This window comes from Cygnus olor, chromosome 3 (genome assembly GCF_009769625.2).
Source record: "Cygnus olor isolate bCygOlo1 chromosome 3, bCygOlo1.pri.v2, whole genome shotgun sequence".
NCBI lineage: Eukaryota > Metazoa > Chordata > Aves > Anseriformes > Anatidae > Cygnus > Cygnus olor.
The window spans coordinates 92,919,255-92,940,753 of record NC_049171.1 but is presented as its reverse complement, the minus strand read 5'-3'; the positions used below and the strand labels follow the sequence as shown (position 1 = coordinate 92,940,753).

At 36.9% G+C, this 21,499-nt stretch overlaps 1 protein-coding gene across 3 annotated transcripts in view; it reads left to right on the top strand.

Annotated features, from left to right (window-relative positions):
• The window catches only part of PRKCE (protein kinase C epsilon), a 300,248-nt gene extending 279,153 nt beyond the window's left edge, over positions 1-21,095 (top strand). For 2 of the 3 annotated variants that reach the window (XM_040551098.1, XM_040551101.1), the window contains exons 14-15: positions 1,000-1,146; positions 18,086-21,095. In XM_040551098.1, the coding sequence (XP_040407032.1) occupies positions 1,000-1,146; positions 18,086-18,232 (294 nt within the window). In that variant the 3' untranslated portion in view covers positions 18,233-21,095. Of the gene's footprint in view, positions 1-999; positions 1,147-8,670; positions 8,701-18,085 lie in introns of all 3 variants that reach the window. The other variant, XM_040551100.1, reaches the window with a different exon arrangement.
• Positions 21,096-21,499: the final 404 nt, after the last annotated feature.

Below are 21,499 nucleotides of genomic sequence, written 5' to 3'. Positions count from 1 at the left end.
TCTGTAGTGTGTGTGCATGTGTATGGAATAGCATTCATTCCTACTTGAATTGCAAGAATTCTGTGTCCACATGCACTAGGATATAAGTAGAGCAGTTGCTAATAAAAGAAAGAAGAAATAATAGAGCAGAATAAAAAAAAAATCAGTTGCCATTATTTGATGGTGGCAATGTCTTACACAAGTTTTGCTGAAAGGAATAGTAAGAGTTTAAAAATGAGAAGTTTAGAAATTTCCACACACAAGATCAGTTAGTTCCAGTTGCTGTCACTGACTATCCTGTACTAAATATTAAAGGGAAGGTGCAAGTAATGTCATGGTGCTTCACAAGGGAAACTTTGTGCTGTTACTGATCACTCCATGTATTTATTGAAATGTATGGGCAGAACTCTGGTAATTCACATAGCTGAAGATGCTGTTCTCATTCATATGAGAATAAAATCCTAGAAGTGCATGAGGAATCGTGGGCCTTTCATGTACGCTTGAATGGAGTGTATCTATACGCAACCTACATATCTAAAGAAAATAAAAACCAGCAAGAATAATATGTAGCCCCTGACCCCAAAATTAGTAGGTAAGGTAGCGCAAATGAGGTAAAATAAGAGTTATCCTAAACATTTATTATAAACTGTCTCTGGAGGTTTTAATATTTTCTTTCTTTCCTTTAGTATTTTTGGCCAAAGCTGGAAGCAAAAATACTGAAAGAGAATCTCCTCCTATAGTACTTCTAGCCAGGTGGAATTAGGAGGTGTGAGAAATTAGTTGAAAGAGCTTCCTACAGGAAACTTGCACTTTGGTCCCTGAATCTTCTGGTTTGGCTGGAACCTCTGAAATTTGGAGAGGCCTCCTTGTTTCTCCTGCAGGAAAAATAACCTTCTGAAAGGGGGCTGTCTCTAAAAAGTAGGCGTTAGGAATTCTAATGTCTAATTAAACTGTAAATGGTTTCCAGCCATTGTCATTCGTGTTTTAACTTCTTCCTCCTCTCTCTCCCCCACCCTGTAGTTCATGACAAAAAATCCAAATAAGCGACTTGGCTGTGTGGCATCACAAAACGGGGAAGATGCGATTAAGCAGCATCCGTTTTTCAAGGAAATTGACTGGGTTCTTCTAGAACAAAGGAAAATCAAGCCACCCTTCAAACCTCGGATTGTAAGTAGCAGTTTGCATAACTTGCATAACTACATAACTAGTTCTTGCTTTTCTGAGGCTTGAAATACCTTGATGCAACATTTGGGGGTTTAAATAGCATAAAAAACAAGTGGAAAAGATTGCCTTGTCAATTCTTCTGTGAAGGTAAGTGTCAAGAATAGATTCAGTGCACAGAAAGATGCCCATATTCAATCACATAAATCATGAGAAAGTTCAAGGCCCTGTTTTATTTATTTTCCTGTGCTCCCAAAGGTACCTTGATCAGAAAAGACTTTGATTGGGTATATACTTTCGGTGCAAATCCTTCATTGCTGGTGGTCCGTGGGGTTTGTAGTGAGAGGCAAACGAAAAGATTTCTGATTAACAGTATTCAACTGAAGATGCTTGAAAAAACAGTCTCCTGGGGGAAATAAATATACATCATGATCAGAGAAGTTGATTTATTTACATTTTGCTAAGTAATAATCAAGTATTTGTATTTTAAACTGACAGAAATACACAAATAGTGGTCCCACATGTAGATGCTACAAAAATACTTTTCTTAATCTTTTCTTCATCTGGATGAAAATACTCAAAAATGGTGCACTTACAGTTCACCAAATGTCAGCTCTTCAGATGAGAATATGTGCAGTAAATTTTGTACTTGAACAGTACCAGAGAATAATTTTATTACAAATCCTTTGAGATTGCCTTGCATCTTTTGACTTTGCACATTCCTAATAATAATGTTTGATTTGCCTGTAAATATGGTTATGGTACTTGTTTCTTTCTTTCTTTCTTTAGATAGTGAAGGTAATATTTTATTTTTTTATTTTTTTTAAAAAAGGCAAAATGAAACTTTGTTTCCAACACTGAATACTAACTTAAAGTTATAGATGAAAAAGTCCCCTCTGTCATTGCAGAATTAGTCTGTTAGATTTAATGCATTTACTTTAAGTTCGGCAAGATACATTTCCCTAAGTTCCATGTGTAGGCAGTGAAAGTGGGGTTGCCTGTGCAGGGAACATCTGGAACAGGAGCCTGAAGTAATTCCTCTCAGTCTACTCTTGGAGAAGTGTCTCTCTCTCTGTAGCTATGAAGGAAGAACCCAAAAGGACGGACAACTGGATGTGAAAGTTAGCCCTAACAAATATCTTTCTAGGAGTAATTTTGAGGAGTAAGATACAGTGTTATCATGGGAATATTTTGTTTAATATATTTCTTGGAGAACAGAAACCTTGTACTGCAGGAACTACAGGCCCAGGGCAGCCTGAGCCAGCTCCTCTCCTGGAAAGGGTCCAGCCAGCTGGGCATGCCGGCTGTTTTACCCTGCTGCCCAGGTCTGCACTGGAGGTGTGGCTGGATTGCACCTTGTGCCTGAGCTGATTTACAAATCTTTGCACTGCTGCAGGAAGTGTAAACCCAACATTAACCCCGCTAGTATCTATTTGAAGCCTGTTTAATACTCCGACTACTGCTGTCCAGTCAAGTTCCTCAGAGAGCTCCAGACAGCCTTATTCATTGTTTAGCTGAGTTGCATGTGTTTAGCTCTTTTCCTGTTTTCGTAAGAATTTGGCCTTTCATCTCATAATATTTTTTGTTGCTTTGCTCAGTATTTATCAGTGTTTTGGTAATACAGGTATCAACCAGAATGTACAATTTCAAATTAGTTTTCACTTAATGCCTACATCTAGTAAGTCTCAGATTCCTCACATCTTCATTGCCTGTTTTCCTTTGATGATCAGAGATGCACATTCACTTTAACAAGAGGTATTTTTATAAGGCCCTTGTTATTTTCATGGGTATTCTTGTTGTGGTAATTCTTAAAAGTCAGGAGGGATTTAGTATGTCAGACATTTTTATTCTTTGTCTTCTACCTTCTCAGTGCAGCTTCTATCTCGTTCTGGTATTTTCACTGCTATTATATTGTAAAGCCATTCCTATTTTATTCATATCTGCTATTATGTTCCTTCTCTACTTTTCTGTTTCCTTTAATGATAAATTAGTCGGGTATTTCAGTTTTAGTAGTGATTTCAGATTATTTCAGAGTAGTCCATTGTAAAATTTTAGTAACAGCTGTTTGCTCTTTAATAATTTTTGGGATGATTTTATACATCATTATTTACACTTTTTTTTTTTTCATTTTTCTTCAGGCTGCTTCTATAATGTTGGATTTTTATACTATCTATTTCCATATTGTATATGTCAATTTTCTATATTCTACCAGATTTGATTTCTGCAGTCTAGTAGTTCTGTATGGTTTCTATTTTCTTAACCCATTTTTATGGAGGTAAATTCAGATAGCATGTAGTCTGTGTTACAGGCATCCCTATTATTTTCATGTTTTCAGTCCTCTGTCTCTATGATATCTATAACCCTGGTGGCCTGGTCCTTTCAATTTTACTAATAACTTTTCTGCACTTCGAAAGGGCATACTTTATATGGTTACACTATGTTTATGATTCATCAGCTGGTTTTGTACCAGCGCTATAAATTTTGCAACAGTTTGGATTTTTTTGTTGTATAGAAATCTTTGAGGAAGATCATACCAAAATTTTTGCTTGTCCTCTTAACATTTCATGATTTATTAGTAGGAAATTAAGGTGTGATATATGTCTAGCCTGGACAGAAAGGTCACACAAATATAAATATTAATTATGCAACTTCAGAAATTGTAAAGGATTCTACAGAAGTAAATTTGAATGTCTTTGTAAATGCTGAGAAGGTGATTTTGGATATTTGGCAATCTAGAAGATATTGCACTCACTTTGAAAAAATGCCCCCTCCTCCCCCCCCAAAAAAAAAAAAGTGAAGAAGTTTAAAGCTAATTAAATAAATTCTACCTTAAAATTTACATAAACGGTTCCTCTCTAAATTCAGTTGTGGGAGTAGCAATGATTTTCAGTGATTTGGATTAACAATTGCAACAGTTCCATAGCTATGGATTAACTGTGGAATAAACACAAGAAATGCTGTGTTTGGAATGTTTTGGGAGTTTTAACATCTTTCAATATTGATAAAGGGCTGTTGATTATCTAAAAGTGATTTATAATTATAAAAGAGGATACAAAAAATGTATTTAATCTTATATTCAGGAGAGCCTAGGTCTGTGGAAATAGCTATGAGAAGAGAGGCCAGATTAGTCAGAAAATAGACATTTCTTGCATGAGTGTATACACGTGTAGGAAAGAAAGCATACAATGCATATATAGTCATTTGTGCATTCAAACTGGGACTTGCATGCACATGTAAAAATTTACTCATGCAAGAATGCGTATGTTTATACAGGTATTCATCTATTTTCTGACCAACATTTAAGATGACTAAGGGGGGAAATTTATAATTACTGTGTCATATACACTTTAAAAAAATTAAAACATAGGGTCTTTTCAAATGGGTTCTGGACAATGTAAAACCCTGAAAGTAAACAATTAAAGCCATTAGGGAAAATGGTCAAACACTGAGGTCCCATCAGGCAACTGAATAACCTGCCAAGGGAGGTCATGGAGATGCCAGGGTGGAAACAAACATTGCTTCAGTTCTGCCTCGCTACTCTACTGATCCCAAAAATGCATGGGTTCCATAGTTAGTTAGCACAATAGTCTTTCTCTTCTTTTACTTTTAATCCTTGCTCCGCCAAAATAGGTTTTCTGAGGAGCTACATTACATGTTACTGTAAACCTGTGCTTCTCCATAGTTCAGGTATGTCTCTTGAGCTTTTCCAGCCTGAAATTTCTATTTTTCAAGGGGATTTGGAAGAAATACCGCATGGCTATTTCTTAGTCAGACTTTTGAGGGTTATTTTTAAATCTCATTCTTGCTGTCGATGTATTCAAATACATTCCTCACTATAACAGAAATATACCATTGATATCCTTCTAGTTTGGGAATGATATGGTGATTCTAATGATGCTCTGGAAGCTGAAATTTCTTTCCTAACTGTCTTCAGCCTTGGAATGAAAATTACTGAAGTCCAAAAGGTCCTTGAAAACCTGACTGTGTTTTCTGAAGGCTTGCAAGAGAGCCCAGGACAGGGCACTCAAACAAATGGTTAGATTGCTACGCAGAGACAGAAGTGAAACACCAGGTTGTGCTAGGTAGTAGAGACAATGGAAAAAGATTTGATGGCCCCAAAACCATCTGTGAAGGATCTTTGGCTGCTGCTTCACCGTGCTAACTTGGAAAAGAGAACATGAAGAGGTGAAAATGCCATATACTGTGATGCCTATTATGTACCAGCTGTTCTTTTCATAAATCCAGAACTATGAGATTTTGACCTGGTAGAATTAATTTATTTTTTTTATATATATTATAGTTTGTTATACCGAGGATTTCTCCCATGTGGAGCTATTATAAAGGTTAAGCTACAATAGAAAAAGTAACAGCTCTGGGGCATGTATGTTAGAAATCAAGCAGATATTTGAACAGATATGAAGAGGATATTTATTACATCTGAGCTCCAGTGACTTTGATGGTATCTTTTGCAGATGATTTCCTCTGTTCTTAAAACCTAATTCTTAGTCTTCACAGACTGTCTGGAAATTTTCTTAATAATAATATTCTTACCTGCTGCTTTAAATGTAGACATGGATTTGTAATTACATATGGAAGAAATAAGTATAGCTTTAATACAAAAAGATATCCATTCTCCAAAGTAATTATTACAAGATAGAACTCTCTTTAAGGCACTTTATTCCTATGTTGAGATATTTTGGGGTCATAAATTTCCCTGGAATTATTTTAATTCAGAGAACGAAATTTCCCAAATCACTAGCCATAACACCAGGCTATGGTTTCCAACATAATTTGTTGCCCAAGAACCACAAAGGCCTTGATAGTATTCAGTGATTCTCTGCTCTGCGTCCCTCTTTGTTTCCATGGCTCTGCTCCTGGCTTGGTTAAATCAGATTATCTCCCTTTTCAAAGCACATTTGCCATATTACTAATGAAAACAAGGGTGCCTTTGATTAATTTCTTACCAGAGTCACTGATATTGTGGTAAGTGTGGTAGCTCTTGTGTAGCAACATTCTGGGATGATTTAGTCTATCCCATAACAAATAAAAAAACATGCATTAAAAACAATGAGTGAAACAGATTACTGCTTCACCTTGAATGTGTTTATAAAATTTTATTGTCCCATGTTGTTACTCAATGGAAAAGCTTGTATTTGAAACAGTGAGGCAAAAGCGTATTTCGACATATTTTGTTTTTTCCTTAGTCTTCTCCATATTATTTTAGATCTCCTGCAAGAAATTCTGTTTTATTGTGCCTGGACGGCTGCACAGGCTGAACTCCTGGCTTGTTGACATGCCACTAACATCAGCAAGGGAAGGTCACACAGAGGTTTGCACAGGTGCCTACAGGTTGATACTAATATCCCAGACCCACTTGCCACAGATATAGGAATGCTACTGCCCCAAATTTTTCACTCATTTGTCTTCATGTGAGCCTCAGTTTCTTCTTGTGTTTTTGTTTGTTTGTTTGTTTGTTTAGAATGAGACCAGCACAATAAAATCACTCTCATGTTTTTTATACTGTTGGTCACAATGGCTCAGTGTGCTGTGAGGAACCATGAGGCTGTGGGAAGCTGTTAGACACAGGGCTGCAATGACAGTCTCAGCACCTGCCCACTCCTGTCCTTTCAGGCTGTTTTCTCTGCCAACCCTTGAAACACATGCATGCAAGCAATAAGACTTGTCCTTTTTGTCTATCCTGTTGTAAATGTCATAGTTGGGAAAATTTGAGACTTTGACTAAGCCATCCTTGAGATGAAAAAGCTGAAGAACTTTGAACCAGAAGGGAATACAAAGGCTGGTAAAACAGATGTTTGCCATATGTATTTCTTTTTAGCAATTAAGCCAAAGTTTCGTCTCTAATGGTTTTATCAGTGCCTGTGGCAATCCATTCTTAGTGTGGCTGTATGAAGATAAAGTTAACAAAATAATTGCATTACGATGATTCACTGTGAATACAGCTTTCACAGAACAGTACATTATTTTAATTTTCTCTGTGCATTCACAACTTCTTGGTTTTACATTTTAAAAACTCACTTTCTTCAAGAGCATTAGAGAGAAAATGGCCAAGATGGTCTATTGCAGAATTTTATCTTGCAGTATGAAGTCTGCTGCTGCCAAATGGGCTCATTTAGTTCATCTAATCTGACTCTCTTCATTTTGCAGACTCTTCCATTCCTGTCATTGTGTCACTGAGAATGTTTTCTGAACATTTGTACATAATTTCTTCAGTTCTGACTTCTTAGGGGTAGAAGATTGGTTTAGCAACTAAAACCAGAGATCTGAGAAGTGCAAGATACATAAGTTCTGCTAACAGCTTTTCTAGAAACTCATGGCATGACCCAGGATTCATCACCTAACCCTTTCATGCCTCAGTTTCCACTGTCTGGTAATAGTATCTCAGCATGCTTAATGCAAAGTTCAGTGACAGTGAAGAAATATGACTGAGAAGTGTGAAAATCCAAATGCTCCTGATCAGCCAGGATTTAAATTGACCGAATGTGTGGCACTTCCCTTGGAAGAGTGTTCTATGCTATACCAGACCTCAGTGTTAGCAGATTGCATCTTGATCTTCAGTCTCAAATTTCCTTCAGTAATCTGCATGTCTCTTATCTCCTGTAACCCTAAAATAACCATAATCTGTTATTGAAATCCCTCCCCCCTTAGTTATCGCTATCTGAGCCACGTTGTCTGTATGCAGTTTCCTCGTGAACCTGAACTCCCTTGTTAAGTCTTGACTTAAGGATGCCAGCAATGTGTCCTCTTTCAATTTTGCACTGCAGCAAAGGTTTGAAAATCAGCCCCCTAAACCAAATTCTAGGGTCAGCCAATGATTGTGATAAAACTGGAGTCAGTGAGCACTGGTAATTTTCTTTTCCCTCTCCCCCAAATGAGTGAAAAACTGGCAAAATTTAAGCAGCCCTTCGTTGATGACTTATGACTAGCCAGATGCCTGCAGTGCTTGAAAATTGGGTAATAAGTAGCAAATACAAATCAGCTGGCCTATTTGCACAGGCAAACAGGCAGAAGCCACACCTGCCTAAATAGGTAGGTGCCTCACTGAATGGCTCCCAAAAATGTGCTCAGTGAGACAGGTGTGTGTTTAAATTGCTGCAGCAGCTGTCTGCTGACTGTGAGATATGGCTGGAATCCTTAAAGAGGGACCGCATTTCTGGAGAAAACTTCCAAATACGTTAGCCTGAAACATGACTCTTATAAATCTTCCCATGTTTTCCGATCTGTTTTCATACATGACTGCTAACAGGCAAAGATATTTTTTATTTTTTAGCAAGGGATTTTTAACCTGCTGTTTGGGAAGTCGTGTTACTGTTTTTGTGGGTTTTTTTTTGGCACACCTCTGTTTTTGGTGGCAGTGGGTTGTATTGTCATAAGTGCAGAATTATGACTTTGCCTTTACACTGTGGGGAAGAAGCCCTGTAAAATGCAGTATCATTCAGTAGCACCAAACGGAACATAGGAAATTACAGGCCAAGTAAATTTCTTTTTGTATAAATGTTCTCTCTTTTCAAGTTTGCTTCAGTGTGAATGTCCCTCTTTAAGGTAAGGCCTTCAATATGGGGAAAATGTCAAGGTAGGTCAATTTTTAGGCCTAATAACCTTGAGGTGTCCCTTCAGTTCCATAATATATTTCCATACAGTCATCAGTGCATGGCAATGAGCATTTAGCAGATGGGCACGCAAGGGGCTATACTGCATGCTTCTGCATGAAGTGTTACTGCTTAGACAAAACACCGGGTAGGGATCCTGAGACCTCAGACAATCATGTACCATTGTTAAACATTGCACATTATGTATTCCCCACTTCCCTGCAGGTGTCCCAGGCACAGGAAAACAGTGGGCTTTCTCCTGAGAGTGACACTGGCGATTAACACTGGTGTACAAAGAACGGTTAGAAATAGGGAAGATTTTATATTTTTCAGAACTGCTAACATAAATTCTTTAGAAAAACTAAAGAAGAATGGATGTGGGTTGCCAGGAGTTAGCCTTTTCATAACAAACAGCCATAACTGCTGGAGTCCAACACTTTTTTTGCACGCTGACCCTGCCACAGGGTATTGTTAGAATGTTTAATGTGAGCTGTTTCCTAAAAATACCAATTTCCTGCTACTGGTTCAAGTGTTAGCCACTTTGCTACTGACAGAGAAACATTGGCTGTTGATGGGTGATGAAGTTCATCGTCTCAGTTTAGCTAGCAATAGGCAAACATGAGCAATGGTACCACAACTGCCGGCAGTGGAGCTTGTAGCAGTGGGCCTAGTAGGGCAGTTGGGAAGGGCAGGGCAGAGAAGTCTGGCCCACTTCTGCCTCTCCCCTCAACAAAGTAAAGACCTTGGTTTCCAAAGCACTTTGAATAGTTTGAATCTTTGCACAACTACTAAATACTCTCAGGATGTAAGTATATACCTTTTGAGGAGCTTATGTCCAGCTTGTATCACAAGCTAAAGACATCAAGAGTAAGTGAGCTGGTATTTTTAAGGGATTTCAGCATTGTTTGCTCAGATTAACAAGGTGCTGTTTTTCCAGAATTTGCTCATCTGGTTCGTCTTATTTTTTGTTTCTTATTCTCTTCAGCATCAGCGCCTACAGCAGCTGTTTTTTAGCTGTGATTATCATAACAGTAGAATAACAGGAGTTTGAAAGCTACTGCAGGTTCCCAAATATTTATAAGTTAAACAACTTCTTATTATGCTTCTTTTGATTCTGTACTGGGGATCCAGCAGTATTTGTTTGGGTTTGCTGAGTCCTTGTCTTATAACACTAAAACCCTTTCATACTGAATAATTAAGTTCGTTTAACCAGCTGTTAAATACACATTTTTAAGTGTTGCCCATTGGGATGGAGTGGAAGCAGCCAGAGTGTTTCTGCTTTCCTTTTGGTCTTCCCCAGAATAAGACAGATTCTGTTTCACTTTTTGGCTGCTCTAGTCTCTGTTGCTATTTTCAGAAAATAAAGCATTAAGTGAAATTGTATTATCATAGCTACTTACAGTACATTCTTAAGCATTCAAACAGAAGCATTTTATTTTTATATTAATATAATAGTAAACAATATTCCTGGGTTGGGCCTGTTTCTGTTGTCCTTGAAAGCTAATGGTAAAACACGAGGTAATTTAAGAAGCAGTGGAATCTGGCTCTTCGTCAGACTGTGGAGAGGAATTTATCAGAAAAAAATTGTAGACTTGTCTAAGACTGACAATCCATGACTTGTCCCATTCACAACTGAAGTCTGATGAACATGGAGTATATGAAGAGCTTTAGCTTTGGGTTTATTTCTCGTGCAGAACCTTTTGTGTTAGCTAATGCAAGCATAAAGTTAACAAAGGTAGCTTAGTGGGCTGTTCATCTGAAATGGGCAGCAAAAATTTGTTGATGTACATGCTTACAGCTCAGAATCGTAGTGCAAAACTTAATTGCATTGGCATATGCAGATGCAGATGGTGGACTGAAGCAGCTTATCATAAAAAGCAGGACGGAAGGCATTTTGAAATGGTAAGGAATCCTAGCACTTCAATAACTGCTGCTTTCCTGTTGTTATGCTGTTGTGTTGTTACAAGGGAGCTTGTTGCTTGTCTGTAACACAGACCTTGTACTGATCCTCCCAACAGCATGCTCCAGGAGTTACACACTTAAATTATGCAGCACAGGGGGAAAGCTCAGTCTAGATATTTACCGAATGCTTAAGTGGAGATCTTGTTGCTTGATTTGCAGGTGTTTTAGCATGTGGCAGATGCACCTGCCTGACTACTGTAATAACGATGGCTAAAATACAATTTCAGGAGCACACAACTAAAAATGAACTATCTTGGATATGTGCCATGATGTAAGAGGGGAAGTGACTTTCAGTGATCATGACCTTAGAACAGCTGAGGGATACCAGTGGAAGCTTGCCAATAAGATATGAATTAGAGAGGCACCCATATAAAACCTGCTCTGCAGAGTGGATCGTAAAATTTACAATAGGAATTGTATTGTGCAGATGAAGGGCATTTGAATACAGTTCCATTTCTTTCTCTTCTCCTATTCCTTCCCAATCCCACAAAGAAAATATTTTCCTATGTAGCTGAACCCTCTAAAAGCTTACCATAAGGAAAAAATATAGCATAGAAATCCAAAAGATAGCAGTCTTCCCCTGCAACTTTCTTCACTCTAAAAAAGACATATATTTTACCATAGCATATCTTTTGTGTGGTAGTTATGTCAAGATTAAGTCCTATGGAAACAAGCTCAGATAAGATGGACAAGATGCATCTTGGTGGTAAAGGACTAACCATGGGCAGGAAAATATAGTGCTGGCCTCCCCTGCAGCTCCTGTGAATTGTGTCTCCATTGGTGTTTCGCACAGAGGCAAGTGTTGTGCTTTAGCAATCAGGCTATGAGCAGGACAGGTTACATACATATGTAGTGCTGCATGCTCAGCTGTGCAAAAACCCAAGTATAGCCATAGGGAACAATGGTTTTACAGCACCTTCTTTTGGGTGAGGTTCGTTGCCCAGACTGTGAGCACAGGCTGATTGTCAGCGAACTTGCAGAGCTTTGATTTTGTTTGCTTTGCTGTTTGTTTTGCTGTTGTGTTGTGGGGGTGTAGAATAGGAGAAGGGCTTTGCAAAAGTAAAACAGTAAGGCTGGCATCCTGGCCACGTAATCATTAAATGTTTGTATCCCCTGATTGTTTAGGTTGTTCTTCCTTCCTACCTGACCCATTTTACATTCCTAGGAAAGATACATACTGTTTCGGTACAAAGGTGGTTTCAGTTTACTGGATCACAAACAATTCCTTTTAAAATTCATAGTTCTGTGAATTAGGTTGGTGTTTATTAAATTTCTGTATATTTTGATAACAGATTTGATTACAGCCTGCATAGGTTGCCATGCTTTTCAAAATACGGTTTCGCTATCTATTAAAATCTTTAGTGAATATCTTTTTAAATCAATTTCTTTCTCTTAATTTGGTGTCCTTCACATCTAATGAAAGAATAAATAACCTAAGAGCACAAAATTTCAGCCTCCACTTGGAAGTAATGAATGTTGGTATACTTGTAAAAACTACATGGATTCAAAACCCTTGTTATCATCATAGCCTTTAGTTGATGCACTGCAGTTTATGTTTGATCCGTTGTAACTCTTCCTCAGGTGAATAGAGCAATTAATATACTGAAAAAAATACGAACTTGTACTCTGATAACTTATGTTTCATATGTTCTGGAATAAGATATTCTAGGAAATGCTTATAATACTGGTACAGCCTCTCTGTGCATGCAAACACTGAGAAGAGGTATCAACGTGATAAATAGAAAGACAAGCCTGAAGTATTTTGCTTCTCAGTCTGTTTCTCTCACAGTATTCATTACTGAATTTCTGTACGCGCACAGTGAGTCATGTGTGAAAGTGAGTGCTCATTACAGTTGTTCTCGACTCATTAGATACTACTGCACCTTTATGAAGAGAGATCCACTCATTGGTGCAAAGTGATCTCCGCCTGTGTTGCGGTTTTTCTTATCACAATAGAGAGAGAGGTGAATGAGAAGATGGTGATATGTGAGGTTAGCCACATAACCTTGTGCTTCAAACCGGTTTGTTTGATGTCTTTAGTTTCCATTTGTCTTGAACAAAATATTCTGAAAATCTTGTCAGGAACAAGGTAAATACAAAATACTCAAATGCTGATCATCCCAATCTAAGTATGTCGTCTTGATGATATTGGGTCGAACCTGGGAACCACTTATTTCTTATTGAAGCAAAATTCTGGGTAAAATTAAATGATACCATCTAACTCCTGCAACTCTTGCTGCATATCCTGTTCATGCTGCATTGCTGTCCCATGCCCCTGCAACTGCACACTGAAAGCTGTAGCAGCTTCCTGCCCAGATTTAACGTTCCTGTGGTGTGTTTGATATGCTGCTGATACCACCATGTACAGCTCTGGAAGGGCTCTCCGATGAAGCTCCCCAAAAGAATGACAAACTCCAGAATTTCACTGTGAGCTTGAAAATATATGACGAGGAGTCAAGTGCCACTGTTGATAGAAAACGGCAGTGGAGTAAACTTAAAATGTTTCATTCAGTGATATGCAAGGTCCGATCTGTATCTGTACTACAGTGCTGACAGTATCTCAGACTGAAAATCATGACCTTTGTACATGTTTTGTGTCAAAAGGTCCACTTACTGAAAAATATAACAAAGTTTTTCTAGTAACACATTAGTTTGTTATTATAATGATCATTCCTGGCCTCAGCCAGCCAGTATTAGCTGTCTGTTCTGGATTAGCTCCTCATTCTACTAAACTGAACTGAAACCTATTAATTGCTTTAAAGAGGATTCCTACAGTTATACTTAAACAGCATCATGTGAATTTATATTTTAGTCTGATTTTGCTACAAAAATAAGATTTTGTGGCACTATTGTTTTCTAGTCCCCACCTCCATCTTTCTTTCATCTGGTCTGAATAGCCTTTGAACCTGCTAGACAATTCCCACCCAGTTTAGGGGAGTCACTGAGTTTTCAAAACAATAGTAAGAGTTTCAGTGATTTTCTGAAAATGAAACAAAAAGAAATAATGAAGTAGAGACAGATGCTTCTTAATGCCTCCAAGCTGTAGAATTAATTTAATCCTTGTTAGGCATCAGAATCCACCAAGCCTCTTGGCCTCACAGCACAACTGAGGAGGTGCCCAAGCTTTGCCAAGTTCCCTGGTTTGGACCACTTCTGCCAAGTGCCTTCTTGCAAGGAGTTCTGTGGTGTTTCAGTTCCAGTGGCTCCTCTCATTCACGTTTGCTTCAGAAGTGTAATGAAATTAATGCCAAGTTCCAGCCTTCTTGATGTGTTTTTGATGATAAGAACATCAACTTGGATTTCTTTCTTCTCTGTTGGCAATTCATATAGTATCTTTTAGTAGTCATTAACAGACAAGGATGGTAATCCTTGACTTTTTAAGCATGTTTTGGAGTTGTTGTTGTTGGGTTTTTTGTTTGTTTGTTTTTTTAACTTGAGTCTGTGACTGCAGGTAGAAAATTAACTTTTCATTGAAATGGTAGAGAACATTAACCACTGTTTGATGTGTGCTTATTAATAGCATATGAAGTTCCTTTTAGTCTTTTAATAATTACATGAAGAGATTTAAGAAAAAAAAAAAGAATTTTTGCTCATAAAATTACATTCTTTGTCCAAATCTGTACTGGCCAACTGTGAAAGCTGATTAAATGGTGTTTTATGAAGAGAGTCTCTTAAAAGTTCCAGTAGCTTTGGCTCTTTGAACAGAAGTTGTAATCTGAGAATAGAATAAAACATGACTTTTATTTTAAAATGTCATCTTTGATGAGATTATGTTAATGTGATGAGGCCATGTTAATATTTATTAATTCAAGATGTTCTATTCCTGTGGCAGAAGTGTTTGATCTGAACAGATAGTATCAGCCATGTGAAGCAGGCTCATCATATCTACCAGGATAAGCAGGTCACACACTAGGTCAGTGCTTAGATGGGAGACCTATGAAGCGTTCATGCTGCTGGAGAAAAAAATAGTAAGTGATCAACTAGCTGGCACATTTCCTGCACAAGAGTTAGTGAGTCACTATTCCTTCTCACTATCAGAGACATTGTACTGGTGGAGAAGCCGTCTTTCATATGGGGTATAAAATTGGAGTCATATCATTTGTAGTCATTAAAAGTGCCATGGTGCTGCTGCTGCTCTTTGTCAAATAGAGAGTGATTGCCTACATGCTGCCTGAAGTAAGGCAGTTTCAGTGCAGCATGGAATTTGGCATCCACTGTTGAAAGCAGTTGGGAAGTTGCAGTGCCCCTGCCCTTGTTTAACACTGACACATGCTGAACACAACTTGTTTGGGTAGCGACAAAAAAAGGAATCTGAAGCCAAATCAAGTTTTTTTTGTGTTTGAGTGGACAGCCTGGAGAGGGAGGGAGAGGGGCGTCTTTTTTTCCTAGTAACCACAGTTTCTTCTGTCTTCTGAAATGAGAAGTCTGGAAAATTGTTTGAAAACATGAAAATAACGTGTCCCAAAGTCTCAGGAGCTTTAGGCTAAATAAACAGAACCCTACCCATTTACTTACTGCTTTGTTAGTGATGCATTTGTCAGCCAGTCTACAGATTTTTCTGCTTTTCTTCATGATTTAGGTTTTTGTTTTTTTGTTGTTGTTGTTTAATATTCAAAGTTGGATAATAACCACAGTCTGTTTTCCTTGTATTACTCTCCTTACCTTGCAGATCATCTTTCTTTTCTCAGCTTCTCTGCTAGGAGACGGCCACAGCCCTTCATACCTTCATGCTGAGCCTTCATGCTACAACTATATTTTGGTCATGCTGTTGACCTACAGAGTATTCACAGAGCAAGTACATTAAAATAGCAATAGTAGCAGAAATGTGGCCAGACCTGTTCTGTATTATGAGATGCTGCCTTGCAAAATAGCCATAGCTTCAGGAAGAAACTGACTAAGTTGCTAAGGAGGATTTCTCAAATAAATCTTTCTGTTGAAAAGAGGCACTTGTTATGACCTCTACCTTTTGAATTTTATGGCTTAATCCATTCACTTTTGTGCCCTGTGGTTTATTTAATCTCACTTGATCAATTGGTTAGTTAGAGGCTTGCTAGCATATCCTTGCAATCTCAGGTTGCTCCATACTTGGCCTGTTAATAAACTGGGTGATTTATATCTATGCTTCCAAAAAGACAGGGGATTTCTTCGAAGTCTAAGAAAGTTAAAACTTTTATCTTTTTCTTGAAGGCAGACTTGAAGAAATGCTAGGCTTTCAAATCTAAGTGAATACCTTTCTTCGTTGTTTCAGAAGTGTTTGGGATTCACAGTTCTATTGGAAGTGCAATTATTTGTAATCAATGGGATTTAGTTTTTTTTTCAGAAGTGTTCATCCTCACTCTTTTGACCTAACACCTTTACAAATTTCAGCAATGGTTTTCTGGAAAAAAAAGTAGCTATTACAGGATCTGAAGAGTTTACCATCTTATTTTTTTAGATTCCGAAAGCAAATAACACTTTTCCAAATATGATCAGTATGAAAAACTGAAAACTATTTGGTATGCATTTATTCTCAGCTAGTGTAGAGCTTATTTGCCCTCGATAGCTAGTGGTATAAGCATGTGTCAGTATAGGTAGGTTTCTCCTGAACATAGCTATAGTTCTGATTTTGAATTCTGCTTTCTACAAATGTTCACTTACCTCCTTCTGCTTTAGTGGCCATTCTTGTAGCAAATTCATTGTATGCGTGAAAATACTACGGTAGGACATGGGGAAAAGGAAGAATATAGACATAGTTAAAATGTAATATATTTCAAAATTCCTGTGAAATTTCATTCTTATTTTGCAGTATTTGCCCAAATGACTAGGAAAAAAAAGCCAAAGCCCTGATCTGTGTCCCTTACTCTTTATGCAGTTTAGAATGTATAGGTCACATACGCTTTATGTGCAGTCTTTCTGTACAAAGCAATTACAAATGTAAACAATATAAACATATATAACCATGGTTATATGGTTATATATAGTTAACTCCATATTCCTTTCCTTTTAGTGAAATTCTGTAGATAGAGAATGTATATTTTTGGTTGCCTGTACTTAAAAATATACTTGGTTTACAACTGACAGAGTCTCTTGCATTTATATAGACCTTTTTTTCTGTATCTATAAAGTTCTTACAAACAACATATATGATAGTTGTTATATTTTTAATGCCTTAGTGGAGCTGATGAAGAAAATACAGTAATATATGTATGTATATATATATATATATATACGTATTATATAGCAAAATGTATCTGCATTGAAAGAAGGCCTGTAATCCATTTAGAATTCATCAATGTACTTATTTATGATGTACCACTTCATGAGTTTATCATTTAACTTTGCAAGTCAAATAGCCATTGTATTTCTGGTATCATATTTACCCCAAATGTGTAGGATGGATACAAAGACGTTTTTTTAGAGTGCCAGCGTGCCTCCATTAAGTTTCAGAGAAAAGAGACACAAAAAAGGAGAAAGGAAAATGTTTATTCCAATTCCCTGAACCTGTACGTGTCTGAAATACGCTGCTAACATGGAAAGCACAAACAGTGCAGGTGTCAGGAGAATGGCCTTGAGGAACATTTTCCCCTGTATCCTGCTGTTCTTTACACCTAAGTGGTTACGGATAGTCACTGTCGTGAGCGCCCTAAGGAAAATGAGCTGGCCTTCTCAATTCTGTCTCTAGTTAATACATTTTATCACAACCAGAACATGTACAATTGCACCTTGTTAGGCCAACTTCACTGAAATACTGAGGTGCTTTAGTCTTCAGCGGAGAAGTCCTGGTGCCATTGAAACAAAGGAGAGCTCCAAGATGGATTTCTCTGGAGCCAGACTTTCACACTTTGCCATTCTGCTCTGAATGACATTGGGCTGCATTAAGAAATCTGAGTTGCCAATGTTGAGTTCAAGGATTTTGGACTGAGATCTGGTGTGACCTAATTTTAAAGCCAGGTGTAGACAGACGCAAAGAAACAGCTTAGAGTTGAAACAGTAGGGTATATTGTGGGGAAATCAAATTCACTCTGTGCCTCTCAAATGAGAAATTGTTATGTACAAATCTAAGATGAAACTGCCATACCACCTACTATGCCAAAGCCTTTAAGTTAGTCCTGATCTCAGCTTCCTGCTTTATCATCATACTGCTATTCCTTCGCCTGTCAGAGACCAGCGAGTCTCTGGGAATTCATTTATAGTACTGCTTCTGTGGCCTCTCCTGAACTCATTTACAGTATTTGCTCCTGTAGCTTCTCTCATATGTCTGTTATTCTTTGTGCCAAGTAGCTCCTCTTTTATTTCAATCATTCCAGAAAATTCAACCTTTTGGGGATGGGGGAAGCAGGACCTGTTATTTTATTATGCTATTTTACCATTCACATTATTTGTATTTTTCTTCTTAGAAAACCAAAAGGGATGTAAATAACTTTGATCAAGACTTTACACGAGAAGAACCAGTATTAACGCTAGTGGATGAGACAATTATAAAACAAATCAATCAAGAAGAATTTAAAGGGTTCTCATATTTTGGAGAAGAGCTACTGCCATAGACAACGTTAGGCTGACAGATGAATGATGCTGCAAGAAGTGATTCTGAAGAGATCGTCAAATTACTGAAACTCAGTAGATCAAGAACTACTTCTCTTACCCTGAGCCCATATCCCTGATTTAAGTATATATTTATTGTTTTTTTTTCTTTAATCTTCTGACATGAAAGCACTCTTAATTTCTGTCTCACAAAGCAATGCAAAACAATTTTGTATCAGAAATTGTAGATGTAACACACTGCCGTACATTTGCAACTTTTCTTTTATTCCTAAGATTTCCCCAGAGGACAGAGTTGCATCTTTTGCATGGAAAATGGAGCTCGGCGATTAAAAGCGATTTAACAGACCATGTCATGTAATTGTCATATGCATTTAAGCTAAGAGGTTGAAACTGTTTCTTCTGTACCAGTGGTTACGGTGAGATCCGTACTCAAATGTGGAACAAATAAGTAATATATTGCTCTTCGGGATGCAAAGAAGTCGGCCTTCTTGGAGGTGTAGTCCTCAGTTATGAATGTCTTATTGCAGTGAGGTACAAACGTGAAATAAAGCTGTCCAGAAGAAGCAGCACATCAATTAAGGTTTTTGATGAAGTTCCTCGTAAAATTTAGGGAAAAGATTTAGGAATAAGAAGAGTCATGAAGATAAATGAAAATTTATTTAAAGCAGGAAATAGTTACTATTTAGATGGATATTAAAGGGCTAAGGAATAAAAAGCCTATAGTACTTTATCACAGCTATTTATAGGCATTTTACAGTTTTTCAGGCAATTGGGTATACTATCCATGTTACTAAATTGAATATCCATTTAAATGAACCATTAATGTGATGGCAAGCTTGCAAATGTTTACAATTAATTTTACATTAAAAGTTAATTATAAACATTATAAATTTGCCTTTTCCATTGTAGCTAAGTTGATAAATAATTTCTTATTTATATTTATTTTGTCAGCAGTGTGTTACTTTTGCACACTTTTACAAAACCATAATACTACTGTGTTTGTTGTTTCTATGTTTAAAATCTAAAAGAAATCTACTTTTAGAAGACACAAAATAAGGCTATACATGCATTATGTGGAAGTGTGTTGAAAAACTGAAGATCAAACATTCACAAACTGACATTATTGAAAGTTGTAAATTGATTTTTTTTGTGTATTAATTGAAATGGTAACTCATGTGGACAATATTACTAATGTGAAGTTACCTCCTGTAGATATGCTAACAGTGTTATGTACTTATATTTCCAGGAGTACCCTGTGGTTTTTGTTTTGTTTTGTTTCTTTTGTTTGGTTTGTTTGGGGGGGGTTTGTTATTCTTTTTTTTTTTTTTTTTGTGTACATGTATCGCTGAGGTCATTTTATTATATATTTTACTGGACTGAGTGAGCGGTCATTGGAATCCATTTTAATTGTTGCACATGGATTTCCAGCTGCACAAAATATATATACTTGTGATTGGCAAAGTGGCACTAAAGAAGCTTTTTTGCCTTTTGTACAGGTGAGATTTTGTATATAGTGTTTGCTGCAAGGCCTGTGGAATTCATTGAATATAGAGGTATCAACTGCTGCATGTTCAGGCATACTATTAAAATGTTAGTCTATGAAAGAATAATTATAATAATGTCCATGTGCAATACTCTTGTATGTGTATTGGTTCAAGTTACTGTCAGAGAGATGAGGTTTTTGTTATAAAAAGATGTAGACATATATTAAGCTATACTAAATCTCCTGTATAGTTCTCTTCAACTCTATTATGATATGATAGAGCTAAGAAAGAGAAGGAACGTTACAAATTGTGGTGGACAAAGTGTGAATCATTGGCTTTAAGAGATAATCTTGGTCTCAAGCAGATGAGTTAGTTTGTGTCAGTTTTACGTCTGGCTGCTCATAGCCTGTTACTGATGACAACATTCAGTTCCATTTTGTTTTGTTTTTAAAACTCAGGTGTAATTATTATATATATTCTTATGATGATTTCAAAATATTAAATATTATGATATATCAATTAATGTGTTGTCTGGCCTACAGGTGTAATAATGGATCAAGCCTTTAGTTTAATTTAATTTATCTTCAGTAATCTTTTGTACTGGGAAAAGACTAGCTTCTGGAGCTGAGTACCAGCACAGAAACATCTTAATGATTGCATCATCTCAATGTTTAAATTTCTTTCTCTTTTAGAAATATATTGTAGAACTGCCCATCAATTCGTGTCTCACTACTGGCTCTGTTTATTTCTCATCACAATTAGCTTTTGACATCCAGGCAAGAACTGATCACAATGCTGAAGCATTCCTTTCCATAGGTGAGCAGACTGGCTAGGAAGGCAAGTTATTGGATAGTGCACTACTGTTTGTACAACAAGAGGCCTTTACCTAAAACTATGAGCATTTATTTTGAAGGAATAAAAGCATCCCATAAAGCTTTTGTAAGTAAGCTATATTTCCATTTCTAACGCAAAGATAATTAGCAAATGTTTGTACTTAAGAGGCCTCGGCACCTGCATTATTTGGTAGGATGCTAAGAGAAAAGTCAAGGAGATCAAAACTTTTGCATGGGCAGATATTTCTTCAATATAAATAGTTAGATCCTCTGCATTGGGTTTACATCAGAAGGTTTGTCTGTTACCTTGAACATTTTTTAAAAATAATTCTTAAAAATGGACATTTACGTTTCTGCCTATTCTGTAAAATCTTTCCTGTTCCTTCTTTGTAAAATGAGTGCAAAATGCCAAAAAGATTATTAATAATAATAATGATTATAAAGAATCCATTGCTTCTTGTTTTTCCTCCCAAATAGACTTTATTAAAAAAAAAAAAAAAAAGAAAAACATTTTTCTCCATAGGGTGAAAAATAATTATCTCCAAAAAAGGCTTAAAAATTACCTCTTTTTAAATTATGTGCAGAAAAGTTCTGGCTAAATATAAAATGTATTCAGTTGGGGGGGAGGGTGGGGAGGTTTTTTTTATTGTGAGGATTTATTTGTACAGAATTTTTTTTCTTATGGATGTAATTTGAATCTCTTGCCATTCATTAGCGTTATTTCATCGTAAACATTATTACTGTGCCAAATGTACTGTATTCAAAAGGATGTGAATGTGTATTGTTTCGGAACCTAATAAATACAACGATGTTAAATCTTATTTTTTTCCCCAAAGTCTTCATGAGTATTTCCTAACGAGGAAGAAACAAAGATGAAGGATTTATGTTTTTCCTGTTAACATGTTGTACAAAGTTCCATGAGCTTGTCTTTTAGAAGTGAATGCTTGGCAAA